A 24,850-nucleotide genomic window follows, 5' to 3' on the forward strand; every position below is an offset into this window, starting at 1 on the left:
GGGCCGCGTCCGTAAGGTCTATTTTCACGCAACAGTAGCGACACCCTAGCCTTTCTCGGTACCCTCTGGCCGCGCAACGGCTCCGTCCGAGGCGCCCAACGCACTGCCAGGGACCTCGCATCGCATTGAAACCAATACGACTGAGATCCGGACTGCTTGGTGTCAGGTCGGAACTAAATATCTAGAACATATGTGTGTGTATCATGTACAAAACTCTCAGCGCCACGTGTCCGAATTGGGCGCGAAGAGCGCGGCTTCGCTTTCTCTCGGCTGGAAAACAGAACCGCGTCGTTGCCGATGTCGATCTCCGGCTTCCGTAGTCAACCGTGCACCGCTTGAAGTTGAATGGCCGTTTCTGTACCCCCCTTCGTCGACTACCTCGAGACCGCGCGTAGGAGGGAAATGCACGGGCCATCAACGAACGTCATTATTAGCATCTTATTTCTTGTAGCGTTTAGTGCTGCTTACGACGGCTCAGCATGTAGCCGCGGCCAAACCAGTCGTGAGTCGTGCCACAGAGCGTACGGAGCGGGCGTTGCATCAAGTCGGACGCCGTTTCAAGTTGGGTGGTTTTAGCCTATCTGAAACCGAGGCTTGGCTTGACGTCGAGCGACATCACTTTTCCTCTTGGCTTGAAGCTCCGATGCGCCTCTTCACGCTGCTCGGCGTGCTAGCAACGGCCGCCCGCGCCTGCACCATGATCGCGGTCGGCAAGAACGCGACGATCGACGGCTCGACGATCGTCACGCACAACGACGACGCGGGCGGCGACACCGCCGACTTGCGGCTCGTCGCGATCGCCGCGGCCGACCACGCTCCAGGATCGATGCGCGCCGTGTACAAGATCTTTGGCGGCTACCCGCGCATGGTAGCACGCGACCGCGGGCCGCAATACGAGCCCGTGGACGGCCAAAACGTCTCGGTGCCGCTCGGGTTCATTCCGCAGGTGGCGCACACGTACAGCTACATCCAGCAAGAGTACGGCATCGTCAATGAGGTGCAGCTCGCGATCGGCGAAAGCACGTGCAGCGCCAAGAGCACGGGCTGGCCGCTCAACATCCCCGGCGGCCACTCGATGTTTGGCATTGGCGAGCTTACCAACATTGCGATGGAGCGCTGCGACTCGGCGCGGTGCGCGATTCAAACCATGGGCGACCTTGCGGTGCAGTATGGCTTTTATGGCGAGTACGGGGGCACGCCCGAGGCCCCGGGGCACGACTCGGAGGCGCTGGGGATCACGGACAAGTACGGGGAAGTGTGGATCTTCCACATTCTCGCGTCGCCGGCCAACAACAGCGCGGTGTGGGCCGCGCAGCGCGTGCCCGATGCGCACATTGCCGTCTTGGCCAACCGGTTTACAATCGGCGCGATCGACTTAAGCAAACCGGACGAGTTTCTCGCGTCCGAAAATGTGTTTTCGGCGGCCGAGGCGGCGGGCTGGTACACCCCCCAGGTAATATCACCACCACCATCGCACGGTCGTCATGTAAATATGCTCTCTAGGTGCCAGGCCGCACGGACGACTTTGATTTCGCCAAGGTGTATGGCCCGGCCCCGCCCCCGGGGCCTCACTTTTACGCGGACGGGCGGTCCTGGCGCATCTACAGCTCGTTTGCGCCGTCCGTGGCCGTGCCCAAGACGTTTGGCTTCGTCGCGGAGTACCCCCACTACCCCTTCTCCGCGCCGGTCGACGCGCCCATTGCGCTGGAAGCCGTGACACGCATCTTGCGGGACCAGTTCCAAGGCACCGAGTTCGACTTGACAAAAGGCGTCGCCGCCGGGCCGTTCGGGTCGCCGCTGCGCTACTCGGGGTTCACGCGCGGCGTCCACGGTGGGTGGGTCAATCCGATCTCGGTCCACCGTACGCTGTACAGCTACGCCGTGCACGTCACGGCAACGGACGGGACGCTCTGGTTCGGCCAGAGTGCGCCGCATGGGACCGTCTTTACGCCGTTCGCATCCACCCAAGCGGCGCTACCCCCGTCGTACCACGACCTCGCGGGCAAGCAGAGCGAGTTCCACCACCAATCGGCGTGGTGGGCCTTTAACTTTGTCAACAACTGGCGCGCGCTGCGCTACGACCTCATCTCGGACGACGTGTGCGCCTTCAACACCAAGTTCCAGGACGAAGCGCTCACGGTGCACGATCGTGCACTGCAACAGGCCGCCAGCCTCGAGACTGATGAGGCGCGACGCGTCTTTGTCGAGACGGCGTACAACCGGTTCGCACAGCGGGTCGTCGACGAGCGCTGGCGCCTTGCGTGGGCCCTTGTCGCCAAGTACAGCGATGGCTACGTCACGACCAGCGAGGAGCCTGGCGGTATGGCGTCGCCTGGCTACCCGGCGTGGTGGCTCAACTCGACCAACTACGTGCAGTGGACGCCGCTGCCGTCACCAACGACCGCACTGGCAGCAACCGTCAGCGAGAGCCTCGGCGTCGCCTCGTTGAGTCTAGTGTGTGGCGTCGCCATTGGTATTGTCGCGCCATATGTGCTTGCTGCTTCGCGCCGCCGCCGAGGATACCTCGCCGTGGCCTGAGCGGCTACGTCTCTCGTCTCTGTGGGATGCATGATAACGTCCACATCAAAGGATTGGAGTGCTTTGCGTTGCTTCTGGTTCACCGACACCTGAGGTTGTTTCTGCAGTATACTCCTTCCGCGACGGTTTGAGCAATTAGCATGGAGCGAGGAGACCGTTAAGATATTAAGAAAACGCAGGACAAGTCGGTCCAAATGGAGGGGCCCGGTGGCTGTGCAACACTGAAGGACACATGGGTGGGGAGCCAATTCTTCCGAGTTGCAGAATTGAACCGGCAACTTTGAGCTCGAGCAAGGTGGCAAGCAGGTAATAGCATGGGTAAAAGCACTGACATTCGCTTAGAGAGTACATGCAGTCGTTGAGTTGTAGGAGCTGCGTGGACGTGGCGTGGACCCATTGGAGTTTGTTGAAGCGACGAGGTGTTTCAAAAAGACCAACATTGCTGAGATTAACGTCTTTTAACGCACATGCAATGCGGTTAAACGTTAGCCCGTTTCCGGTTTCTCCAGAACGTGGTGCGCTGGACGACGTTGGAAAGGCGGGCACAGAGGCGAGCCGCGTATATCACTGGGCACATCATACAGGCTACGCTTGGGACCTTTCTCGAAGCCGAGAGCTCCGTGTTTCTGCCGCCGAGGTAATACCCCCGCACAGTTGCACCGCAAGCGTAGACGGTGTCTCCGAGCTCGTTTGCGGCCGCCCAAGCCTGCAACGACCAGAGTGTGATGGCGTGCTGCGACGCGACCATCAACGATGGCGGCCACAGCACGACTGCACAAGCCTTTCCAACTGTTTAAACGCGTTAAACACCGGTCGTGTGTTGTTGTTGAACCCGACGTGGCAGCGTGCATTTTTATTCCCCGGCATCAAAAAGCGCGCCATTGGCATACAAAGAACAAGACAATGGATCTCGGAGGGCCACGTGCGAAAATAAATTGATCGGTTCCATATTTCTAAAAATAGTCGCGTGAAAACCAATGCAAATAAAATGCCACTTGGCGTTTCGTAACCGCTGTGCGCTAGGTGTGCCACACGGCGCGGGATGCATTTTATTTTTGCATTTTTAATCACTTGCTATTAGCATTCCCGCGCATCGCATGGAATAAAATACGCGGCGCCTTGCCTCTCACAATGCATGGCAACGCACGTGTCGCGCGCAAATGCATTCCGACAGAATATAAATTTAAGAAGGTTTATAGTCAGTATGGTGCGAGCTGACGCACATCTCGAGACATAGAGTGGGACCAGATATGCAGTGTGGGAGGCCCCCGAATATCAAATGTGAGAGGGAAGTCACCGCGCTCCACGTGTGGGGTGGTCCCGGCCAAAAAGATTTCAATACAATTTCCAAGATGTTTGACCCCAAGAAGATCTCCAAGTCGACGTCATTTTCGAAAAGGCTACCGACGTGCGAAGGACGAAGAGCGCAGGATGGCCGACTTGCCGATTACCTTTGGCGAAGTCCTCAATGTAGGAAGATGCATCTGCCGTGGTAAGACGACGAGGCTTATGTGCAATATGTAGCTGGGGACGCTCGGCGTCAACCTGGACTATGTCAAATTCGGGACGTGCGCAATGGAGAGCGACAAGTTCATCACGGTCTGCGAGACCGTGAACGGCCAGGCGAACGTCGTGATCGTCGACATGGCCGCGGGCAACAACGTGCAGCGCCGCCCGATCGCGGCCGAGGCCGCGATCATGAACCCGTTGACCAAGGTCATTGCGCTCCGCGCCGGGTCGCAGCTCCAGATTTTCAACATGGAGCTCCGCGCCAAGATGAAGTCGCATCAGATGACGGACCCGATTGTGTTTTGGCGGTGGATCACGCCCAACACGATTGGCATGGTGACGGCCACGGCTGTGTACCACTGGAGCATCGAAGGCGACTCGGCGCCTGCCAAGCAGTTTGACCGCCACGCCAACCTTGGCCCGAACACGCAGATCATTAGCTACGAGACGTCGCCCGACAACCAGTGGCTCTTGCTCGTCGGTATCTCGGCGGGCGAGGGTGGCCGCATTGAAGGCAACATGCAGCTCTACTCGAAGGACAAGAAGGTCAGCCAGGTGCTCCAGGGCCATGCCGGGACCTTTACCAACATGAAGCCCCCGGGCCGCACCGACGAAGCCCAAGTGCTGTGCTTTGCCGGTACCAAGGGCGACGCGCCGTTGCAGCTCTTTATCATGGAAGTCGGCACAAACGCTGCGGGCCAGACGTTCCGGCTGCCGCCCCAGCCGATCCCGTTTGCTGCGGACGCCGTCAACGATTTCCCCGTCTCGATGATGGTACCGTCTGGTATTTGTTATAACGTGTATGTATCTCATGTGTTTTAGGCGGCGCCCAGCGATGATATCATTTACATGATCACGAAGATGGGCTACTTGTTCCTCTTCGACATTCACACTGGCAAGCCCGTGTACCGCGCGCGCGTCGCCCAGGACACGGTCTTTGTCACGGCCCTGCATACGGCGTCCAAGGGTATGCTCGGTATCACGCGTCGCGGCCAGCTGCTCCAGTTCTCGATCAACCAGCAGAAGCTCGTCCCGTACATTGTGGGCACGCTCCGCGACTCGCAGCTTGCGCTCCAGCTCGCGACGCGCCTCAACCTTCCTGGCGCCGAGGAGCTCTACTTTACCGAGTTCAACCGTCTCGTGGGCATGAACGACGTGCAGGGTGCCGCGCGCCTGGCTGCCGTGTCGCCGCAGGGTGTCTTGCGCACGCCGCAGGTGATTCAGCGCTTCCAGCAGATGCCCGCGCAGCCCGGCCAGCCGTTGCCGCTCCTCCAGTTCTTCAGCGTCTGCTTGGAGATGGGCACGCTCAACAAGTACGAGTCGATCGAACTTGCGCGCCCCGTGCTCATGCAGGGCCGCGGCCAGCTGCTGCAAAAGTGGCTCTCGGAGGACAAGCTCGAGTGCTCGGAAGAGCTTGGTGACATGTGCGCGCAGTCGGACACGACGATGGCGCTCTCCGTGTACCTGCGTGCCAACGTGCCGGAGAAGGTCATCAACTGCTTTGTCCAGCGCGGCGAGTTTGACAAGATCGTCGCGTACGCGTCCAAGACCAACTACCGCTGCGACTACACGTTTATGCTCCAGAACCTCGTGCGTGCGAACCCGCAAGGCGCGCTGGACTTTGCGCAGAAGCTCGCGACGGCCGAGAACGGCCCGCTTGTCGACATTGCGTCGGTCGTGGACATTTTCATGCAAGTGAGCCGCGTCCAGGAGACGACCGCGTTCCTCCTCGAAGCGCTCAAGAACAACCGCCCGGAAGAAGGCCCGCTCCAGACGCGACTCCTCGAGATCAACCTCCTCGGCGGGTCGCCCCAGGTCGCGGACGCGATCCTCTCGAACAACATGTTTTCGCACTATGACCGCCCGCGCGTCGCGCAGCTCTGCGAGAAGGCCGGCCTCTTCCAGCGCGCGCTCGAGCACTACACGGAGCTCGCGGACCTCAAGCGCGTCGTTGTCAACACGCACGCGATCAACCACGAGTTTATCGTGACGTTCTTTGGCACGGTCAACGCCGAGGTCTCGATGGAGCTCATCAACGCGCTCCTTGGCCACAACTTGCGCCAGAACATCCAGATTGTGGTGCAGGTCGCGACCAAGTATGTGGAGCAGCTCGGCGCCAAGCAGATCATTGAGATGTTTGAGAAGTACAAGTCGTTTGACGGCCTCTACTACTTTCTCGGGTCGGTCGTCAACTTTTCGCAAGAGCCCGAAGTGCACTACAAGTACATTGAGGCCGCGACCAAGATGGGCCAGTTCAAGGAGGTCGAGCGCGTCTGCCGCGACTCGGCGGTGTACGATCCCGTCAAGGTCAAGGACTTTCTCAAGGAGTCGAAGCTCCAGGACCCGCGCCCGCTCATCCACGTGTGCGACCGCTATGACTTTGTCGAGGAGCTCACGCAGTACCTCTACTCGAACAACCTTCTCAAGTACATTGAGGTGTATGCGACTAAGGTCTCGCCGCAGAAGACGCCGCTTGTCGTCGGCAAGCTTCTCGACTTGGACTGCAACGAAGACTACATCAAGACGCTTTTGAGCCAGATCCCGCAGACGCCCGTGGACCAGCTTGTCGAAGAGGTCGAGAAGCGCAACCGCCTTCGCCTCCTCCAGCCGTGGCTCGAGGCGCGCGTGACGCAGGGCAACACGGAGCCCGCGACGCACAACGCGATGGGCAAGATCTACGTGACGCTCAACCGCGACCCGCAGCAGTTCCTCGTCAACAACCCGTACTACGAGCCGGCGGTCGTCGGTAAGTTTTGCGAGAAGCTTGACCCGGCGCTCGCCTTCTTGGCGTACCAGCGCGCTGGCGGCGCGTGCGACGACGATCTCATCCGCGTCACGACCGAGAACTCGCTTTTCAAGGACCTTGCGCGCTACCTCGTGCACCGCCAGGACCTCGATCTTTGGGGCAAGGTGCTCGTGAAGGCCGTCGAGGGCGAAGTCGAGGCGCCGAACCGCCGCGCGCTCATTGACCAAGTCGTGCAAACAGCGCTTCCGGAGGCCCGCAACCCGGACGAGGTGTCGACGACCGTCCGCGCCTTTATGAACGCCGAGCTCCCGAACGAGCTCATTGAGCTCCTCGAGCGCATCGTGCTCCAGGGCACGGACTTTTCGACCAACAAGAACCTCCAGAACTTGCTCATCCTCACAGCCATCAAGGCGTGCAAGGAAAAGGTCATGGACTACGTCAACCGCCTCGACAACTTTGACGGGCCCGAGATTGCGCGCATTGCGGTCGGCGAGCAGTACCAGCTCTACGAAGAGGCGTTTGTCATCTACAAGAAGACCAAGTTCAACGGCGAAGCGATTGGCGTGCTCCTCGACTACATTCGCGATATGACGCGCGCGTACGAGTTTGCCGACCGCTGCAACGAGCCCGACGTGTGGTCGAAGCTCGCCAAGTCCCAGCTCGACAACAACAACTTGCACGATGCGCTCGCGTCGTTCATCAAGGCTGGTGACCCGTCGGCGTACGCCGACGTGATTGCGACGGCCGAGCGCGACGGCAACTGGGCCGACCTCATTGACTACCTTCGCATGGCCCGCAAGACGGTCAAGGAGCAGCACCTCGATACGTCGCTCATCTACGCGCTCGCCAAGACGGAAAGTACGCGGAGCTCGAGGAGTTTATCTCGGCGCCCAACGTGGCGCAGATCCAGAACACGGGCGAGCGCCTCTTTGCCGAGGGCATGTTCAACGCGGCGAAGCTCCTCTTCCAGAACATCAACAACAACGCCAAGCTCGCGATCTGCTACGTGCGTCTTGGCAAGTTCCGCGAAGCCGTCGACGCGGCGACCAAGGCCAACTCGGTCGGTACGTGGAAGGAAGTCAACTATGCTTGCGTGGACGTGAACGAGTTCCGCCTCGCCGGCCTCTGCGGTCTGCACATTATCGTGCACCCGGACCACTTGGAGGAGCTCATCCTCAACTACGAGCGCCGCGGCCACTGGGCCGAGCTCCTCAAGCTCATGGAGCAAGGTCTTGGCCTCGAGGGCGCGCACGCGGGTATCTTTACGGAGCTTGCGATTTTGTACTCCAAGTACAACCCGGCCAAGCTCATGGAGCACATCAAGATCTTCCACAGCCGCATGAACGTGTCAAAGATTCTGCGGGCGTGCGAGAAGGGCTTGCATTGGGACCACGCCGTGTACCTCTACAAGGAAGATGGCCAGTTTGACAATGCGGTGCGCACGATGGTCGACCACCCGGTCGCGTTTGCGCACGACCTCTTCCTCGACTGCATCCAGAAGGTGCGCAACCAGGAGATCCACTACAAGGCGATCCAGTTTTACCTCGAGCAACACCCGCTCGAGCTCACGCGCCTCCTCCAAGTGCTGACGCCAACCTCGACCACGCGCGCGTCGTGCACCAGCTGCGCAAGTCGGACAACCTCCCGCTCGTCATCGAGTACCTCAAGGACGTGCAGAAGGAAAACCTGTCGGCGGTCAACGAAGCGCTCAACGAGATCCTCACGGACGACGAAGACTACCAGGGCCTCCGCGACTCGATCGACTCGTACGACAATTTCGACCAGATTGCGCTCGCGCAAAAGGTCGAGAAGCACGAGCTCCTCGAGTTTCGCCGTATCGCTGCGTACCTCTACAAGAAGAACAAGCGCTACGCGCAGTCGCTCAAGCTCTCCAAGGCGGACAAGATGTACAAGGACGCGATCGATACGGCCAACGACTCGGCCGACGCGGAGCTCGCGGAGGAACTCCTCCGCTTCTTTGTCGACGCGCACGACAAGGAATGCTTTTGCGCGGCGCTCTTTACGTGCTACAAGCTCATCAAGCCCGACGTGGCCATGGAGCTCGCGTGGCGCAACGGCTACGTGGACTTCGTCATGCCGTACATGATCCAGTACGTCAAGAACCTCCACGAGAAGATCAAGGTGCTCGACGAGCGCACGGCGCCCAAGGAAGACGCGATGCCCGCCGAGACGCTGCCCGGCGTCGTCGACCCGCAGTTTGCGATGGGCGGCATGGGCGCGCCCGTCATGGCGCTCGCCAACGCGGCGTACAACGACCCGAGCGCCTACGGCATGCAGCAGCCGGGCTATGGCATGCAGCAGCCCGGCTACGGCATGCAACAGCCGGCCTACGGCATGCCACAGCCGCAGTATGGCGGCATGGTGCCGCCGCAGCAGTACGGCGCGCCGGGCCAGTATCAGTATTAACGCGTCCGATCGGAGAACGAATAAGACGATTGCTCGTCGCCCACTAATTAGGAAAGAGTTCATACATGTGTAGTCTTTTTATCTCTTTTCTATATCTTGGCGCCATTCACGGTCGAGGCTCGAGGGCCGAACCAGTAGTTGGAGATCTTGAATGGTCGCCGACGAGTGCGATCTGCCCGACGTGCGCGCGCTCGACGCGACGGCCGACAAGTGTCTGGCCGCCGGCGACCCGGCGCAGGCCATGCTCTGCTGGGAACGGTCGCTCTTCCTGCGCCAGCACTATCTCGGCTACGAGAGGTAATACGGATGCATCACCACGCCCATATTGGAACCCACAACTCTAGTCCCGAGGTGTGGGCGCTGGCGAAGCGCATGTGCTCGGTGGCCACCGACGTCGGCCGCCGCCACCTCTGCGCCGACCGCCTCGACGACGCGCGGTCGTTCTTGCTCAAGGCTGACGCATTAGCCACGACAACCGACGAGTACATTGCTGTCTTCAACCAGCTCGCCGCCTACTACCGCCGCGTCCACAAGCTGCGCGTCGCCTACAGCTATCTCGAGCGCGCGATGGCACTCGAGGGGTCGTCGGTACCGGTAGCCATCCTGCGTCTCGGTGGATAAGAGCCACTAATTATTTAAGTAGAGTCGGCAGGCCGCCGAGACGCGCCTCAACGCGTGTGCGATCTTGTCGCAGCTCGGCCGCCACGAGAAAGCGCTCCTCGCCGCGCAGCGTGCGCTCATCCTGCTCCAAGAGGCGCAGGACTACGACGACAAGCACGGGCACTGGAGCGCGGTTGCGGTCGCCTACCACAACATGGCAGTCGAGCAAGAATTCCTCGCCAAGCCACACGTACAGGTGCTCCAGTCGTACAAGCGGGCCGTGCAGACGGCGCGCGATCGGCTTGGGACCGACGACCCGCTCACGCGCGCGCTCGAGCAGGCGCAGCGCGCGGCCGAGTCGCTCGTCGCCCGCAAAACGACCCACGCCGTCTTCCGCGACGCCCGCGCCAAGGCGGCTACAACCCAGCACGCCGAGGCCAAGGGCCGCCCGCGCCGCACGGTGCCGCAACAAACGTCGGCGGCCTACGGCGTGCCACCACGAGACACGTCCAGCGTCCTGGCACCGAAAGGCTCGGGTGTCGATTTGCGCTGTTTTGACGCCCGCGCGCTCGCTGACGAGTTTGTGCTGCCCGAGCCGGTGGCGCAGGCGCCGCTGCCACCGAGTGGCGACCTGACGCCACTGCTGACACCGCGACGCGAGGCCGCCACATCGAGTCCGGACATTGTCGAGAGGCCGAAAGACATGCTGAACCAAGGACTTCAAGATGAGCCAGGAAACGACGCCAAGGCGACCGACGAGTGCATCGCAGCCACCAAGACCATGGACGGCGATGACGCGGCGGTCAGTGGTCTCCGATGCCTCTCGCTCGATGTGCCGCTGGACGATAGTGAAGCGAAAGCGAGCGATATGACGTCGAGCACGGAAGAAAAGGTATTGGAGGAGGAGGAGGAGACGACCGAGACGCGCCACGACGACGGGGCGGACGGTTATGACAGTGACGCCGGTGGCCGTAGCGACGACGACGACGACGACGAAGACATTGGCGACCCATGCAAGGACGACGACGACGACGACAAGGATGGTCATGACGGCGTGGATGATGACGAGGACAGCAAAGAGGAGGACAACGACGGCCCAAAAGCAGTCGGTGCGACGACGTCAAGTGGAACGACACGTAGATCGCAATATCTCTATTCGATGCTTACGACTTGAAAGCCTTCGAGAAACTCGTTGTAGCTAATGTTGCCGTCGCCGTCGCCATCGAGGTGCGCGAGGAGCGCGTCGACTTGGTCGTCGCTCAGCGGCCGGTCCAAAATCGCATTGAAAGTGGAAATGCCGGCGCGGAACTCGTCGCGCGAGATGCTCCCGCTCTTGTCTTGGTCAAACAACCGGAACGCCGACCGGAAATGGATACGGTGCTGGTACAGCACGTTCGACACTTGCTGGAGAATCGACTGCTGCCACGTGAGCGCCGACGCGGGCGGGCGGTTGTCCTGCACGCGAAACGCCGCCAGGAACTCCTTGTAGTCGACCGTGTTGCCGCCGTCGGTGTCGATCGCGCGCCACACCTTGTGAAAGAGCTCATCGGCAAAGTCGAGGCCGAGCTGCTGCAGCGCTTGGTGGAGCTCGTGCGCTTGAAGGACACCGTCGTGGTTGGTGTCGAACCGCTCAAAGCTCGAGAGGAGCGTGCCGTCGAGCTGGAAGAACGCTTTGCCGATTTGAACGAGCGCCACCATCGTGTCCGGGTCCACGTCGAAAGTCGTCTCCGACTCGGTCTCGAACGACGATCGACGTACGAGCTGGCCGTGCCGGGCCGAGACGGGCGTCGACGATGGCGTGTCATCTTTTCGAGACCGAACGTCGGTAAAGATGACCTCGAAGCGCTGGACAAACTCCTTAAAGTCCAAGCGGCCGTCGTCGTTCGTGTCGGCCGTGCGCATGAGCTCAAACATCTACCCTCATCATCGTTATCATCATGTTTGCTTCGAGTTGGCGATCGCACCTGCTGCTCGGACAAGCCCGTGTCCATGCCCTTGAGCGTCGCCATGAACTCATCGTACTCGATGGTGCCGTTGGCGTCGGCGTCAAAGATGCGAAACGCCTAGTCGGTGTCAGAGACCCATTCGATCGACGCTTTGCGTACGTGTTCGATGCTGCCGGCGCCCATGGCGAGGTACAGCTTCTTGCAGATCGTCGAGATGATACTTTCTTGCCATCCTGATGCGTCGACCGCCGGATTCTCAATGCGATAGCGCGACAAGAACCTATTTCGATGGTCGAATCCACGTGAGCACATGCATTCAATGTACCTCGAGTAGTTGATGCGTCCGTCCACTTCGGTCTCGGTGAGCTTGGGCTGGTAGAGCAGAAAGGGCACGTCGAGTCCCAGGACGGTCTTGAGTGCATCGGCCCACGCGAGCCGCGACACATGCCCCGGCGCATCCGTAGCTTCGTGCTGCGTGCAATACAAAAAGAGCTCGGCCTTGTGGTCACAAATGCGCTCGGCAATCATGCGAAGTAGGTCGCCTTCAAGCGACGCCTGCTTCGCCTCGATCTGCAACGCTCCCTCGTCGTCCAGCTCGGGCGACGACGACGACGACGCGACGGCGAAGAGCACGGCCTTTTTCGCGTACTGCTCGAGTGCCGGCGCCATAAACTGCTGGATCTCGGGCTTGCAATCGGCGCCGAGCGTCAAGTACGCGCCTTGGTTGAGCTGCGTGCCGCAGTAGCGCGACGCCGAGAAGAGCGTGATGAGACGACCGCCATGCTGGATTGCGTAGCCTTCGGGGACGCACTCGTGCGACCGGATGACCTAAAGAGTTTCAAGAAACCACATTTAACACAGTATGTGGAGTGGGCCCTACCAGCGCCACCTTGTTGGTTGCACAAAATTCGACCGTGACATCGTCGCCAAACTCGACGCCCGCGCCGCGCAACGACGGCTGCCGGCCCTACGCAGACGAGGATACGTGACGATGGTACCGTTCGCATCGTCAACTACTCGAATCTGGCGCGGGTCGCTCCACATGAGCTCTTCAAAGAGCTTGTCTTGAGGGTGCTGCGAGTGCAGCGGTGGCTCGCGCCGGCGCGGGATCGCGTCGAGGTCTGCGATCGTCACGCGCGGCTGGCCAAAGAGCCCGCCGTGGACCACAAAGATCTTGTCGAGCACGACGGCGGCGAGCGGAAGCGCATCAAAGCACGTCTAGTAGCAACGCGTCTCTCTTTCATGGATACATCGAGGGAGATAAGGTACCTGGAAGCGCTCGAGGATGGTCGTCGCCTGCGCTTTCACGTCGTCCGACTTGTACTTGAGCAAAATCTCTTCCTCAAACCCCATCCAGCCGTTCTGGTTGCGACTCTCGTGGTTGCCGCGGTTGAGGAACACCGCGTTTGGGTACAGGAGCTTGAAGCTCAGGAGCGTCAAGACGACTTCGGCGCCGTACACGCCCCGGTCGACAAAGTCGCCGTTGAAGAGGTACATGTTGGCATGCGATGGCAATCCGTTGGCAAGGAAGATGCAAAAGAGATCCTGGAGCTGTCCGTGGAGGTCCCCCACGATCGTGAGCTTGTGCTCGGTCGACGGCAGTCGAATGTGCTGGACGGTCGACTCGGACGCAAAGAGAGCGATCGCGCGGTCCAGAATCGGCAAGACAAACCTAGTGAAGGAGTGCATCGACGATCGAGGGTGCGAGCGAGGCGTACGAGGCATGGAGTGTTTCGCTGCGCTTGAAGGCGTCGAGCAGTGATAGCACTGACGGGAGCGTCAGCGGCAAGGGTACCGTTGGTCCAGTGTAGCTGGCGGGCAGGCTCGAGACGGCCCGAGCGAGCGGCGGGTGGGCCTAGGACAAGACATGCATGCATCCCGTGGGGAAGAAAAGCCAGGTGCGTACGTCGCGCCGCTGCTGTGCCAGGGCAAGAAGCGTGTCGGACGCGCCTCTCGTGAGCTCGGCGCGCTTGAGGTTGAGCTGCTCGTTGTGGTTGTCGAGAACGTTCCAGGACGACGTGAGCACGAGTGTTTGAAACTAAGCAAGAGGCTAAGATACCGATCCCGCATGGTGATCGTACCGCCCGGAGGCATCGACGCCGACGCCAAACGGCCTGGATCGTGCACGCGGCTGCTTCTTGTGGCGAAAACACCTACCGATGGTGGACGCATGAGCTAGCACACACCGTGGAGTGTCCAGAAGGAGGTACCTGTAGCTGCTCGAGGCGGACGACCATGCCACGGTGCGGCTTGCACGAAAAGAGTCGCTGCGACTGGAACGTTCCGTCACAGTTGCCGACCGCGCGGTCCAGCTCGACGCCAGCGATACCGTCGGTCGGTGCGAGGTACCGAATGCTCTAGACGGGAGGCCATGGTAGGATGGCGCGACCGCATCGACAAGGGGTCTACCGCTGCGTACTTGCCGAAGACCATGACCCGGGCGCCGACCGCGTAGCCATGGCTGCTCGCGTCGTCGGCGCTGCCCTCGCAGACCCGCTTCTCGTCGTGGCCATCGCCGGCCGTCGCCTCGAGGTCTTCGCGCTTGCGCTTTGTCATGGCAGACTCGCAACTGCTTGTGATTGGTCAAAAAGCGTGTATTTTATTAGTCTTGAAAATTGTAGAGCGGATCGCGATGTCCTGGCGATCCTGCAGCCTTATACGACGAGGAAAGATCCATGGGACCCGCCATGTACGTGAGCTCGACGCGGACGATGGCCTATCCAGCTCTTCCTGCGTTGCAGGATCGTAGGTTGTCGAGGTGGATGACGCAGGCTCGAATACATGGAATTATATTCTACTTAGTTGAGGCCACGGCGAGCCATCTGCTGGAGCATGGTCGTGCCGAGGCGCGACGGCGAGCGCGTGACCGTGACACCGGCGCCTTCCAAGGCGGCGAACTTGCCCTCGGCCGTACCCTTGCCGCCGGAGACAATCGCGCCGGCGTGACCCATGCGGCGACCCGGAGGCGCCGTGATACCGGCAATGAAACTGACCACGGGCTTGTTGGGGTTGCCGAACTCCTTCAACCACTCGGCGGCCTCTTCCTCGGCCGTACCACCGATCTCACCAATCATGATGATACCTTCGGTCTCCGGGTCGTTCGTGAAGCGCTCCAAGCAGTCGATGAAGTCCGTGCCGTTGAACGGGTCGCCGCCAATACCAATGACCGTCGACTGACCAAGGCCGGTCGACGTCGTCTGGTGGACGGCCTCGTACGTCAGGGTGCCCGAGCGCGACACAATACCAATCTTGCCGGGCGTGTGGATGTAGCCGGGCATGATGCCCATCTTGCACTCACCGGGCTTGATGATACCGGGGCAGTTGGGGCCAATGAGGCGCGAGATGTTCTGCTGCGCCAAGGCCCACTTGACCTTGACCATGTCCTGCTGCGGGATGCCTTCCGTGATGGCGACAATGAGCGGGATCTCGGCCTCAATCGCATCAATGATGGCGGCGGCGCAGAACGGCGGCGGCACGTAGATGACCGAGGCGTCGGCCTGCGTCTCCTTCTTGGCCTCAGCCACCGTGTTGAACACGGGCAGGCCGAGGTGGGTGGTGCCACCCTTCTTGGGCGTCACGCCGCCCACCATGTTGGTGCCATACGCGATCGCCTGCTCCGAGTGGAACGTGCCCTAATGTCGCCACGCCCATGAGCCTACGATGGCCGTCGCATGCGGCGCCGTACCTGCTTGCCGGTGAAGCCCTGGCAGATGACCTTGGTGTCCTTGTTGATCCACACCTTGGCAGACGCCGACATGGCGCGGACAGCGTGCTTGGGTTGGCGAAGCATCGTGGGTGATGGCGAAATGATTCGAGTGGCCAAGCGCTGTGAACCGCAGTTTGGACGATCCGGATAACCTATCCGGATAGGCGGCCAATGACTGGGCGGTTGTATCGGATTTGGATTTGGAATCTCATCGGCACCTACCCCTACTTCAAGGGGGTATCAACTTTGAGAGGTAAATGATTTCCGAGACGGCCATTCAGGTTCTGGGGGCATAGCGCCGCCGACGGGCCATGCGCGCTGGAAGGACGTCGCATGGCGATATGTACGTTGACGGCCGATGCGCATGGACGTGGACAAGCAGATGGTATCGGCAGCGCCTGGCAGAGAGGCGCCATGGAGAGCGAGGCGAGAAGACACCACGATCTGTCATGGGATGAGTGATGCCCCGACGCACGACGCGACAGCGCCGCTGGGACATGGGCCATGGCTTTATGCGAGCATGATCCTGAGCATTGCATGGGTACGCGTGAAGGAAGGGACGTTGAAGGACACAGCGCACGTCTACATCCATCGACGAGGCGGAGAGGGATCGGTAGGCCTTGGTCCCGCCGCAGCGCCTCTTGGTACACTTGCTGCACGTGCGTGGTATAACCATATACTGGCCGTCGTTGATGCCTTGGTCACTTGTGCGCCATCGGTCGTGGCCGCATTGCGGCGGCGTCGCTCCACGTCATGCGGATCGTGCGATGACGAGGCCATGTGGTCATCCAAAGGGTGGGATGGCAAGTGTAGGTAGTCTAGTCTGCCCACCAACTGCGATAGAACAAAAAGGTAGCAGTAGAATGCATTCGCACAACAAAGACACGTAGAATGGGGTCCTATAGGGTCCATGCGACGACGCTCGGCGCCTCGAGCTCGACCAAGTCGGAGCTCAAGTCGGTGAGGATGTCCATCTCGAACGCGTCCATGGTGGTCGAGATGTCGACGTCGATTTTGGTGACTTTTTCAAACAAATTGTGCTCAAAGTCCATCGCTTCGAACGAATCCAAGTCGACCGTCTCGAGTGCCAAGTATGCATCCGATGCGCTTGGTGCAAATGCCGCAAACGCCGGCTCGTCATCGTCCGTCAGCCCCTCTTGCGACTCGTCGTCGACGGCGTCGTCGTCGGTGTTGGCCACAACCTCGTCGTCGTCGTTGGTGATGGTGGTGGGTGCGCCGACCGGTGTCGCCATTACACCGTCGGCGGCGGCGACGAGAGGCGACTCGCCGTCTTCCATGAGCTCGTCGTCGGTATGCGACGCGTTCTCGACTAGCACCGCGACGCAGTCGTGTACACCGACCACGTTGGCGCCAGTGCCTTGTGCAGCCGATAGATCGCCGCCATTTGCATCGCTGGCGCCTGGGGTGCAACTGGCTCGTCGCCGTCGTCGTCATCGTCGCCAGCCTCGTTGTACGATACGGCGGAGCGCGTGCGCTTTCGAAACGAGAACTCGAGCGCCTTGAGGTCCCGGTAGGGTGCTTCCCACGGGCGTGCGACTGCTGTCTCCGCCTCGTCCGCCGACGACGCCGACGACGAGTCCCACGGTCGCGAGGTGCGGCGCTTGGTGTGCGATCGCTTGCGCTTGGTCTTTTCCACTTCGACCTTTGCCCGCGACCGCGTGCGGCGCTGTGTCGTTGGCGGCTCAAAGACGACGACCGGTGGCTCGGCCGCCACCTTGTCGCGCAGACGGCGGGCGAACGACATCAGGTGCATGGCTTCTTGAGTCGAGACGCGGCGCTTCTTCTTGGTCGTCGACGCGAGTAGCCGGTGGATGCTCATGCGGCCAATGTGGTCGCCGAGGTCGAACTCGTTCTCGGGGTACGAGACGACGATGGCCTTGCGCTTCTTCTGCCGCGCCGGCAGCGTCCGCTCGGGCGCCTTGGAAGGCTTGGCCTTCTTGGTGGGTACGTACGGCGCGGAGGCGAGCACGGACTGCTCGAAATCGATGCGCAGCGCCTCGCGGCGCGCGGCGGCGACCGCCTTGTCAGTCGTGCCGTCGTACCAGGCGTCGTTGTAGATGCAAAGACCGAGCGTGTTGGACGACATGATGAAGCGCTTGCTGAGGCGCATGGGCTGGCAGCGCAAGAGCATGCTAAGGTACTGGCGCAGATGCGTGCCATGGGGCACGTCGTCGATGAGCCCACGTCGAAAATCTTCGGCCACTTGCTCGACGTAGAGCACCTCTTGCGGCGTGAAGGGCCCCGCGCGCTCGGTCGGCGCCGTCTTGGTCTTGGACTTGGACTTGGTGCGTGCCATGATGGAGGAAGAGAAGCGGGTGGTGGTTGCAAGGAAGGTTGGCAAGTGATCGCTGTCGATCGACCTCGTTCGATCTCGTTAGATACTTTGGAGCAGCAGTCGCCGTGGGATCCAGTTTCATGCAGAGTGGCGCCGCGCCGACGACTTCAACGAATAAATCGCTAGGACTGTGGTGCGTCCAGCGTGACCAACTGCGCTGCGGAGATGACTCGACGGGCTTGCCGTGTTCGACGCGTGGCGTCGTCACAGGACTGGCTACCGTCTTCTCGCAGTCGCCATGGACGCTGAGCGAGGTCGCCCTGCATGCGATTACACGCATGCGAGTATTCATACGTGGCAGCACGAGACGCCACCAGATGTTTCTGCGCCAAAGATCGCAGCCAGCGCTTTCTGGTCTGCAAGAACCCATCGTCCCGCAGTATTAGCACGGCAAGGGAGAAGAGACACACACACACATGTAATAGATATGTACAGCGATAGATAGATAGAGAGAAGTCGACGGCACAACACTACGCGCGCGAGAGCCGCAGCAGCGTCTCGATCGCCGACGAGTCGTTCAGGGTCTCTTCCGTCGTCGGCGTGAGCGCCTCGGCGATGCAGAGCCCGGCGCGGATTGAGTTGAGGACGCCGATCGTGAGCGGCGTCATGCCTTGCTCGACACTCATGCGCTCGACGCGAGCGAGGAGTGCCGAGAGGCGCTCGCGGACGTCTGCCGACGTCGTCTGCAGCTCTTGCATGAGCACGAGGTACTCATGAAAGACAGCGTGGATCTCGAGGCGGTCGACCATGTCGCGGCGCGCCGGCAGCGACCACTGTTGCAGGTTTTGGAGCGGTTGCTTGCTCGATAGAAACGACGGGCGCGGCGGTGGCGCAGTCAATGGCGGCAGCATCGGCAAGGACGGTGGCGAGAGCGTCGACGACGTTGTGGGTGACGAGGCCGACGACGGCGACGTCGCTTCGTCGTACGCCGGCGTCGTGGTGCAGCGCCGGGGGTTCTTCTTCCGAGGTGGCGCGCCCACCGGCTCCTTGCCCTTGCCGCGCTTGGCCCCGCGGCTTTTCGTCTTGCCCTTGCGGTACTTGTCGTAGCAGTTGCGCATGGACTGCATGAGACGCACATAGTCTTGGCTCTCGGTGCTCTTCTTGAAGTTGCGCTCGAGCGTCTCGAGCTCCTTCTTACGGACGTAGACCTCGTGGGGCGTGAGGCTCTTGATGCGCTGCCAGTTGACGACGTAGTTGCAGCGCGCGCGGAGGGAGGGCTCAACCTCAAACTTCTTGCTAATGCGCATTGGCGAGCAGTTGAGGATGTGGCTGAGCCACTGCCGGAGCGACATGCCCTGGCGCACGTCTTCGAGGAGCCCGAGCTGGAAGTCCTGCGAGAGGCGGTGTGTGTACGCGACCTCCTCCGGCGTCCACGGGCCCATGCGCCGCGTCGGCTCGGCCTTCTTCTCTTGCTTCGCCTTGGGGGCCATCGTCGTCGTCGCCGTCGGTGGGGGAATGCTTGGAGCCAGCTGGCGATCGTCCAACTCTGTTTGAAGTGGGGCCAACGTATAAAATCGATCGACTTCAACCTGCCCCACGATCCCTTTTTTTGCAGTTGCGTCACTTTACACTTGATAATTGTATTGCTAATAAAACATTTGCAAAAAAAGGTGGAAAGCTGATCGGGCTATTAACGCTCTCCATCCGCATCAAGTGCGCAAGACGAACGACGGTAGCGTGCCCATGCAACCAAGCACGTCGGATGCCGGTCTTGGCCGCGGTGCATTGCTCTCAAACCATGCATGGTCAACGGCGCAGAGTTTCTTGTATAGGTAGCCGTCGAGACCTGCGTCCGAAAGCTTCTAGTCGTCGCCCAATGCGGAGGCAGGACCCGACCACGTTGGGTGCGAAGGTGCCACGTGGGGAAACTAACGAGGTGAGATGATTGAAACGCAGCTGACGCAGTTGAAGGAAGCCGAGGTACGCAAGATGCCACTGTGCGCTCCCGATTGGCCCGCGGTGGTTCAAGGCGTTGCGTAATGCGGCCAAGCGCCCGGTCCCCAGCCCTCGTCCTTGAAGAAGCCGAGGAGGCTCGGCCGCCGATGAGCCCCGACGAGCTTCCAACGACGACAACGCGAGCGACGAGGCCCCATCGACAGTCGCTGCACGCGATGCAACATGGGTGCGAGAAGACGCGAAGGTTGATAACGACGAGGTCGATGGCAAGCGGGATGGTCGATGGGCAAGACAGGCACACCATGTTAGCACGCACATACAAAACGAGCAAAACGACGACGACGACTACATGGAGGCAATACTGTCGAGCAGGAGGGTGTTGGCATCGACATCGATCCACTGGACGGCTTCGGCGGCCCATGCGTCGAGTTCGAGAACGAGGCTCTTCTCGGCCGCAATGTCGTCGTCCAGCGACGCGAACTGGCTCATATCGATGCTGCACCAGCTTGGGAGCACGTCAGGAAGCTGTCCATGGGTTGTTGATCGTCGGCGATCGCATGCTGAGGTGCGCCGGCGTGGTACAATGAAGAGGCACCCTCTACTGCAACCCACGCGCACGAAGCGTCTTGCATCATCGCGGGCGGCGAGGAGCTTGCCACTCGCTTCATGGACGGCGACGACGTCGGTGGAGCCTCGTCCGCATAGGCGCCGCGGTCGCACCGACGTACTTTCTTGGCGCCGCGCTGGCGGTGCATCGGTGCCGTCGCAAGAAAGGCAGCCACGAGCTTCTCGAGCGTCGACGTGAGGCCCGCAAAGTTGACGTCCGCACGGGCGTTGAAGGCGTACAACTTGTTGAGCGTCTGGCGGTCGGTGATCGCCTTGCGCAAGAGGCGGCGCTTGGTGCAATTCATGACGACCGGAAGCCACGCGCCGAGCTTTGTGCCGTCGGGCACGTTCTCAAGCAAGCCGCGCTGGAAGACGTCGATGAGGAACTTGGCGAGGTCGACCTCCTCGGACGTCCAGAGCCCGCCGTGCATCGGAAGCGCACCGATGACGTACAGCCCCTGGCGCATGGTCGTCGATGGTTCACGGTTGAAAAATTATATGAAAAAGATCCGAAAGTCAAATCAATTCCAATGACTTCGACGACAACTCACCTCGTGCCGTCTGGATGCGGCGACGAGCCAGCGTGGCTCGAGTGACCCCCCGACGTCACCATCTCATGACGTGGCAGTCTCTCGTTCTTGCTGCTGACACAATGCGTTTTGAAAAATTGACTGGGTACTTTTACAACGCCGACTCGTCGTCGTCGGGACTTCTACTACTGCTACTGGGCGGCGCGGCGGCGAGGATCGCGGGGATCGAGACGGGGCGGAGATACCGCTTCCCCGTCTCAAAGCCCGTGCAGATGACGCCGGCGATGCCATCGACGATCGCCTTCATGAGCGCAAACGTGTGTCGGCGCTCGACACGCGGCGCGGTCCGGTACATCTCTTCGATCGACGCGAGGTAGTAGCGCACGATCGGCGAGAGGTCGGCGTCATGCGCGTACGACGACGGCGGGTCCAAACTCGTAAAGAGCGAGAGGCAAATGGCCACGTAGATCGCGCCGGCCTGCAGCGCCTTGCAGTAGTTGGCCTGGTTGCACTCCTCTTCCGCGTCGCCGAGGATATAGACAAGCTCGGCAAAGATCGCGGGGAACGGCGAGCTCGCATAATCCTTTGGGAGCAGCGCAATCAGCGCATGCTCGAGCTCCATCGTCCACCTACACACCATGATATTTCGATCAGACCAACAACGGTTTGCGATGCAGAGAGATGGGAGTCGTACGTGTCCCACGAGATGAGCTGCTTGGCCGCGACGATGTCGGCGACCACGTCTTCGACCGAGGTTTGCGTGTCCTTGACACACGCTGCAAACGCCTGGATGTAGTCAAAGTCGGTCGGCACCGCGATCGGCGGCTTGTCGTCGTCAAAGCGCGCCGACGGACTGCCGTCGTGCTCGTCGTTCTTGACGAAGCGGCCCTTCACCCGGGGCCGCGAATCCGCGAGCGTCTTGCGCACTGGGTACTTGAACCACTTGTGGCGCGTGAGCCGCTTCGTGCGCTTGAGGTGGTAGCGCTCGAGGAGGAGGCGGCGGCTCCGCGGCGTGTAACCCCAATCTTGTCTGTCCCATCCGACGACTTGTTGGATGCATGCGGCGACAACCTAAGCCAAGAGTGTGTATTCTCAGATCTTACGACGACATATATATATCAGCGGTAGACCTACCGCGGGCGGTCCGACTGGCGAATTGACTTGAGCACGTCGGCCGCGTCCGTCTCGGCTTCTTGCGCGCGACGGTACTTGGCCGCTTGGTGCACGGCCGCCTCCTCCCACGGCCGAGAGCCGCTTTTGCTTCTTGTGCGTCGGCACGTCGTCGTCGTCGTCGTCGTCGTCGTGGCCTTTGGCGGTCGTCGTCTTGTCCATGGCAACTGGTCGCTGCGTCGCATTGTCGTCGCCGTCTTCGTTCGACAGACTCCGCTCCTTGTTGGTGCGGTACACCCGCGGTGGCGTCGCCATGGGCATCGGGCCCTTGAGCGTGCTCGACGTCGGCGTGTTGCTGTTGCTACCCTTCTCTTGCAGCAGCAGCGGACGCTTGCCCAATGGCGCGAGCGTCGCATTGTTGCGCGGCGACGGCCCCGTCGCTCGACCCGCCGGCGACCGCTGCGACCCAAAGCCCATCGCGCTCGGCTTGGGAAACTCGAACGGCGCGCCGCCGCGGTAGTTGGTGACAGAAGTCGGCGCACTCGTGGCCGAGTTCGCATTTGGGTTGGGGCCCCGCGTCGGCGGCGGCGGCAGCGGCATCACGTGGTGCCCCGAATGCCGATTCGACGCCGCATGCTGTGCATACGTCGACGCGTGCGACGTGGCGGGCGCTGCCGGCGTCGGGGCCTCGTACGGCTGTCCATAGCCCTTCGGAAAGTACCGCCCCGACGACGTCTTGGCCGGCCGAGCAGGCGGCGCGGGCGGCTCTTCTGCTTGCGGCGGCGGCGCGTAGGATGGCCGCGGGAGCTCTTGCGGCGTCGCGTACCGAGGGGCGTTCGGGTTGAAGTCGGACCGGTACTCTGGCACGCGGGGTGGTGGTACGGCAGGGTCGTGCGAGCGTAGCCAGGAGCGCTCTTGGGCGGCACATTGTTCGGTGCCATCGCCAGCTGCGCCTGCAAATCGAGCAGCTGCGACTCCATCTTGCGGTACTTGTACTGGGTCGCACGCAGCGTCTCTTCCACCGCGCTGAGCTCGTCGACGCGGCGCGTGAGGCGATCGACCCACTCGATGAGCTTCTGGTTTTCGCGGCGCAAGAGCTCGTTCTGCTCCGAGAAATCTTGCACGTCGCGGCCCTTGCTCGGAAACGGCGCCACGGGCAACGGTCCGCTCGACACGTCCGACGAGTACGTTTGGTGGTGGTGCGGGTACGCAAGGTGCTTTTGCTGCTGCTGTTGCTGTTGCTGCTGTTGCTGTTGCTGTTGCTGCTGCTGGTGTTGTTGTTGCTGGTGTTGCTGAGATGGCAGCGGGCGGTGCACCGCTATCGGCGGCGGTACGTTGTGGTACGATGGCATCGGTAGCTGGCGAAGGTGCGGTGCCGGGCGCAACGGGTGATGCAGACCTGTCGCGGGCGAGCTGTGGGGATACCCTGGAGGAGGTTGGTTGGGCGCTATGTGCGGAGGCGTCATCCGATGCGGCTGGTGATACGAGGATTGCATGTGAAACGATGGCGGCACCGGAAGGCTCGTGCGCGGGTGCTGGAACGACGGCATATGTTGGGGCGGCGTCTGCCGCGCAGGCGACGCCGAGGTCGGTGCTTTCTCGGCCTCCTTCTCCGCGACGCACTTGGGACATACCCAGTCGCCGGCCGGAATGGCCTTGAGCGGTGGCACGAGGCAGTATGTGTGGTACACTACGCAGCACAATCGATGGTGAGAGCGATACTACGCGAGGCGACATCGGCCAACCTTTTTCGCAGGCGTCGCAAATCAAGCTTAGCTCGTCGTTCTCATTGACGCGGCAGAGCTCGCAGAGGTCGGCCTCATCGACCTCGTCGTCATCGTCGTCATCATCGTCGTCGTCGTCTTCGTCCGAGTGCTTGCGCTTGCCCTTGGCCTTGCGGCCACGGCGCTTGGGCGCATCGGTGAGCTTGCGCTTCTTGGTCGTCGTGCTACAGGCCACGTCCGTGAATCCTCATGCGCCCCTCGCATGGGCGATGTACCCGGCGGCCGGCGGCGCGGTGTCTTCCATGAGGTCCGACGACGTGGACGAGGACTTGGCGCGCGTGCGTCGCACCGGCGGGGACGGGGGCGGCGCCATCTCGGTCTCAACCACTGGCCAGAAGCAGGGAAAACCGTGAATTTCGAGCTGCCCGTCGCCCCTTTATTTTTCGTAGGGCCCCCTACTGCAGAAAGCCAGCAGCTTCCAAAAACCAGCCAATCAGCATCAAGGCGGCGCCCCACTATACAAAATTAAAGTCGACCGGGTCGAGCGCTGGCCTCCACACAGTTGGAAGTGGATGGCGCGGTGGCCTTCCCCCCTTTTTGTCACAACGCACCGTTTCGCGGGTGTAATGGCTTCCGCTGACCGTAGCCGCGCGTCGAGCCGCTCGCGCCACGTGGACAGCCGTCCGTTGATGCACTGTAGTGCGCGACCAAGGGTATATTCGCGCTACGGACTTAAAACACCATTGAGTTTAAAACCTCCTCGAGCGGCGGCGGACAAGAGATGACGCTCGGTGCGTAACCGCGAGATGCATGGTGGCGAGCGTCAGGCTTGCACGAGCAAGCAAGCCGTGATGGCCGCATGGGTGCAAATTCATGGGAGGGGGAGGGGGGACGGACGCCCAAGTGACTGGATCGATCAGGGTGCCAGCTGGCATCGCGCGGCGCGTCGGAGCCATACATTGTCCGAGTCGTCGACGAGGACAGGCAATGCGACGTGCGACACGCGCAGCCGCCTCGACTTGCTTCATGGACCAAGTTCTCGGCGTCGGCAGCTGCGAGTACTGGCCTCGTTTCTGCCACGCGCTCAGCTTCCCCCTGCTTATACCTCCAGGTCCCACCGGCAGTGTAGCATTGCCCGGCACATGGGACCCGTCGG

At 61.3% G+C, this 24,850-nt stretch overlaps 9 protein-coding genes across 9 annotated transcripts; 3 read left to right on the forward strand and 6 right to left on the reverse strand.

Annotated features, from left to right (window-relative positions):
- Nucleotides 1-637: 637 nt before the first annotated feature.
- Nucleotides 638-2,599, forward strand: SPRG_12470 (hypothetical protein). Its single transcript, XM_012352383.1, has 2 exons — nucleotides 638-1,453; nucleotides 1,504-2,599. Exons 1-2 carry the CDS (start codon nucleotides 644-646, stop codon nucleotides 2,536-2,538), a joined length of 1,845 nt encoding a protein of 614 aa, XP_012207773.1. The 5' UTR covers nucleotides 638-643; the 3' UTR covers nucleotides 2,539-2,599.
- A 1,337-nt stretch (nucleotides 2,600-3,936) lies between these two features.
- On the forward strand, nucleotides 3,937-9,288 carry SPRG_12471 (hypothetical protein). Its single transcript, XM_012352384.1, has 3 exons — nucleotides 3,937-4,008; nucleotides 4,063-4,821; nucleotides 4,870-9,288. Exons 1-3 carry the CDS (start codon nucleotides 3,970-3,972, stop codon nucleotides 7,894-7,896), a joined length of 3,825 nt encoding a protein of 1,274 aa, XP_012207774.1. The 5' UTR covers nucleotides 3,937-3,969; the 3' UTR covers nucleotides 7,897-9,288.
- Nucleotides 9,289-9,338: 50 nt separating this feature from the next.
- Nucleotides 9,339-10,870, forward strand: SPRG_12472 (hypothetical protein; the record flags this gene model as incomplete). Its single annotated transcript, XM_012352385.1, has 4 exons — nucleotides 9,339-9,517; nucleotides 9,565-9,814; nucleotides 9,864-10,791; nucleotides 10,860-10,870. Exons 1-4 carry the CDS (start codon nucleotides 9,372-9,374, stop codon nucleotides 10,868-10,870), a joined length of 1,335 nt encoding a protein of 444 aa, XP_012207775.1. The 5' UTR covers nucleotides 9,339-9,371.
- A 102-nt stretch (nucleotides 10,871-10,972) lies between these two features.
- On the reverse strand, nucleotides 10,973-14,329 carry SPRG_12473 (hypothetical protein; the record flags this gene model as incomplete). Its single annotated transcript, XM_012352386.1, has 12 exons — nucleotides 14,176-14,329; nucleotides 13,977-14,123; nucleotides 13,848-13,919; nucleotides 13,673-13,804; nucleotides 13,485-13,621; nucleotides 13,036-13,438; nucleotides 12,784-12,984; nucleotides 12,647-12,733; nucleotides 12,092-12,594; nucleotides 11,926-12,046; nucleotides 11,785-11,883; nucleotides 10,973-11,734 (listed from the first exon to the last, which is right to left on the reverse strand). Exons 1-12 carry the CDS (start codon nucleotides 14,320-14,322, stop codon nucleotides 10,973-10,975), a joined length of 2,811 nt encoding a protein of 936 aa, XP_012207776.1. The 5' UTR covers nucleotides 14,323-14,329.
- A 155-nt stretch (nucleotides 14,330-14,484) lies between these two features.
- Nucleotides 14,485-15,580, reverse strand: SPRG_12474 (succinyl-CoA ligase subunit alpha). Its single transcript, XM_012352387.1, has 2 exons — nucleotides 15,452-15,580; nucleotides 14,485-15,398 (listed from the first exon to the last, which is right to left on the reverse strand). The coding sequence occupies exons 1-2, from the start codon at nucleotides 15,554-15,556 to the stop codon at nucleotides 14,565-14,567; spliced, it is 939 nt and encodes a 312-aa protein (XP_012207777.1). The 5' UTR covers nucleotides 15,557-15,580; the 3' UTR covers nucleotides 14,485-14,564.
- A 791-nt stretch (nucleotides 15,581-16,371) lies between these two features.
- Nucleotides 16,372-17,789, reverse strand: SPRG_12475 (hypothetical protein; the record flags this gene model as incomplete). The annotated part of the gene is made up of 2 exons (XM_012352388.1): nucleotides 16,372-16,797; nucleotides 16,830-17,789. The coding sequence occupies 2 exons, from the start codon at nucleotides 17,787-17,789 to the stop codon at nucleotides 16,372-16,374; spliced, it is 1,386 nt and encodes a 461-aa protein (XP_012207778.1).
- A 509-nt stretch (nucleotides 17,790-18,298) lies between these two features.
- On the reverse strand, nucleotides 18,299-19,308 carry SPRG_12476 (hypothetical protein; the record flags this gene model as incomplete). Its single annotated transcript, XM_012352389.1, has 1 exon — nucleotides 18,299-19,308. The coding sequence occupies exon 1, from the start codon at nucleotides 19,256-19,258 to the stop codon at nucleotides 18,299-18,301; it is 960 nt and encodes a 319-aa protein (XP_012207779.1). The 5' UTR covers nucleotides 19,259-19,308.
- A 761-nt stretch (nucleotides 19,309-20,069) lies between these two features.
- SPRG_12477 (hypothetical protein) lies at nucleotides 20,070-20,797 on the reverse strand (the record flags this gene model as incomplete). Its single annotated transcript, XM_012352390.1, has 2 exons — nucleotides 20,070-20,249; nucleotides 20,333-20,797. The coding sequence occupies 2 exons, from the start codon at nucleotides 20,795-20,797 to the stop codon at nucleotides 20,070-20,072; spliced, it is 645 nt and encodes a 214-aa protein (XP_012207780.1).
- Nucleotides 20,798-21,011: 214 nt separating this feature from the next.
- SPRG_12478 (hypothetical protein) lies at nucleotides 21,012-24,122 on the reverse strand (the record flags this gene model as incomplete). Its single annotated transcript, XM_012352391.1, has 5 exons — nucleotides 23,970-24,122; nucleotides 23,716-23,918; nucleotides 21,995-23,660; nucleotides 21,555-21,931; nucleotides 21,012-21,489 (listed from the first exon to the last, which is right to left on the reverse strand). Exons 3-5 carry the CDS (start codon nucleotides 23,600-23,602, stop codon nucleotides 21,012-21,014), a joined length of 2,463 nt encoding a protein of 820 aa, XP_012207781.1. The 5' UTR covers nucleotides 23,603-23,660; nucleotides 23,716-23,918; nucleotides 23,970-24,122.
- Between the last annotated feature and the right edge of the window lie 728 nt (nucleotides 24,123-24,850).

Source organism: Saprolegnia parasitica (genome assembly GCF_000151545.1).
Source record: "Saprolegnia parasitica CBS 223.65 unplaced genomic scaffold supercont2.98, whole genome shotgun sequence".
Lineage (NCBI taxonomy): Eukaryota > Oomycota > Saprolegniomycetes > Saprolegniales > Saprolegniaceae > Saprolegnia > Saprolegnia parasitica.

Excerpts from the sequence above, each read along its gene's own strand:
- SPRG_12471 (XM_012352384.1), top strand. The coding sequence starts at position 3,970 with ATGGCCGACTTGCCGATTACCTTTGGCGAAGTCCTCAAT. Across the intron at positions 4,009-4,062 it reads CCTTTGGCGAAGTCCTCAAT|CTGGGGACGCTCGGCGTCAA; the intron begins GTAGGAAGATGC and ends TGCAATATGTAG. Across the intron at positions 4,822-4,869 it reads ATTTCCCCGTCTCGATGATG|GCGGCGCCCAGCGATGATAT; the intron begins GTACCGTCTGGT and ends CATGTGTTTTAG.
- SPRG_12474 (XM_012352387.1), bottom strand. The coding sequence starts at position 15,556 with ATGCTTCGCCAACCCAAGCACGCTGTCCGCGCCATGTCGGCGTCTGCC. Across the intron at positions 15,399-15,451 it reads AGGGCTTCACCGGCAAGCAG|GGCACGTTCCACTCGGAGCA; the intron begins GTACGGCGCCGC and ends TGGCGACATTAG.
- SPRG_12470 (XM_012352383.1), top strand. The coding sequence starts at position 644 with ATGCGCCTCTTCACGCTGCTCGGCGTGCTAGCAACGGCCGCCCGCGCC. Across the intron at positions 1,454-1,503 it reads CGGGCTGGTACACCCCCCAG|GTGCCAGGCCGCACGGACGA; the intron begins GTAATATCACCA and ends TATGCTCTCTAG.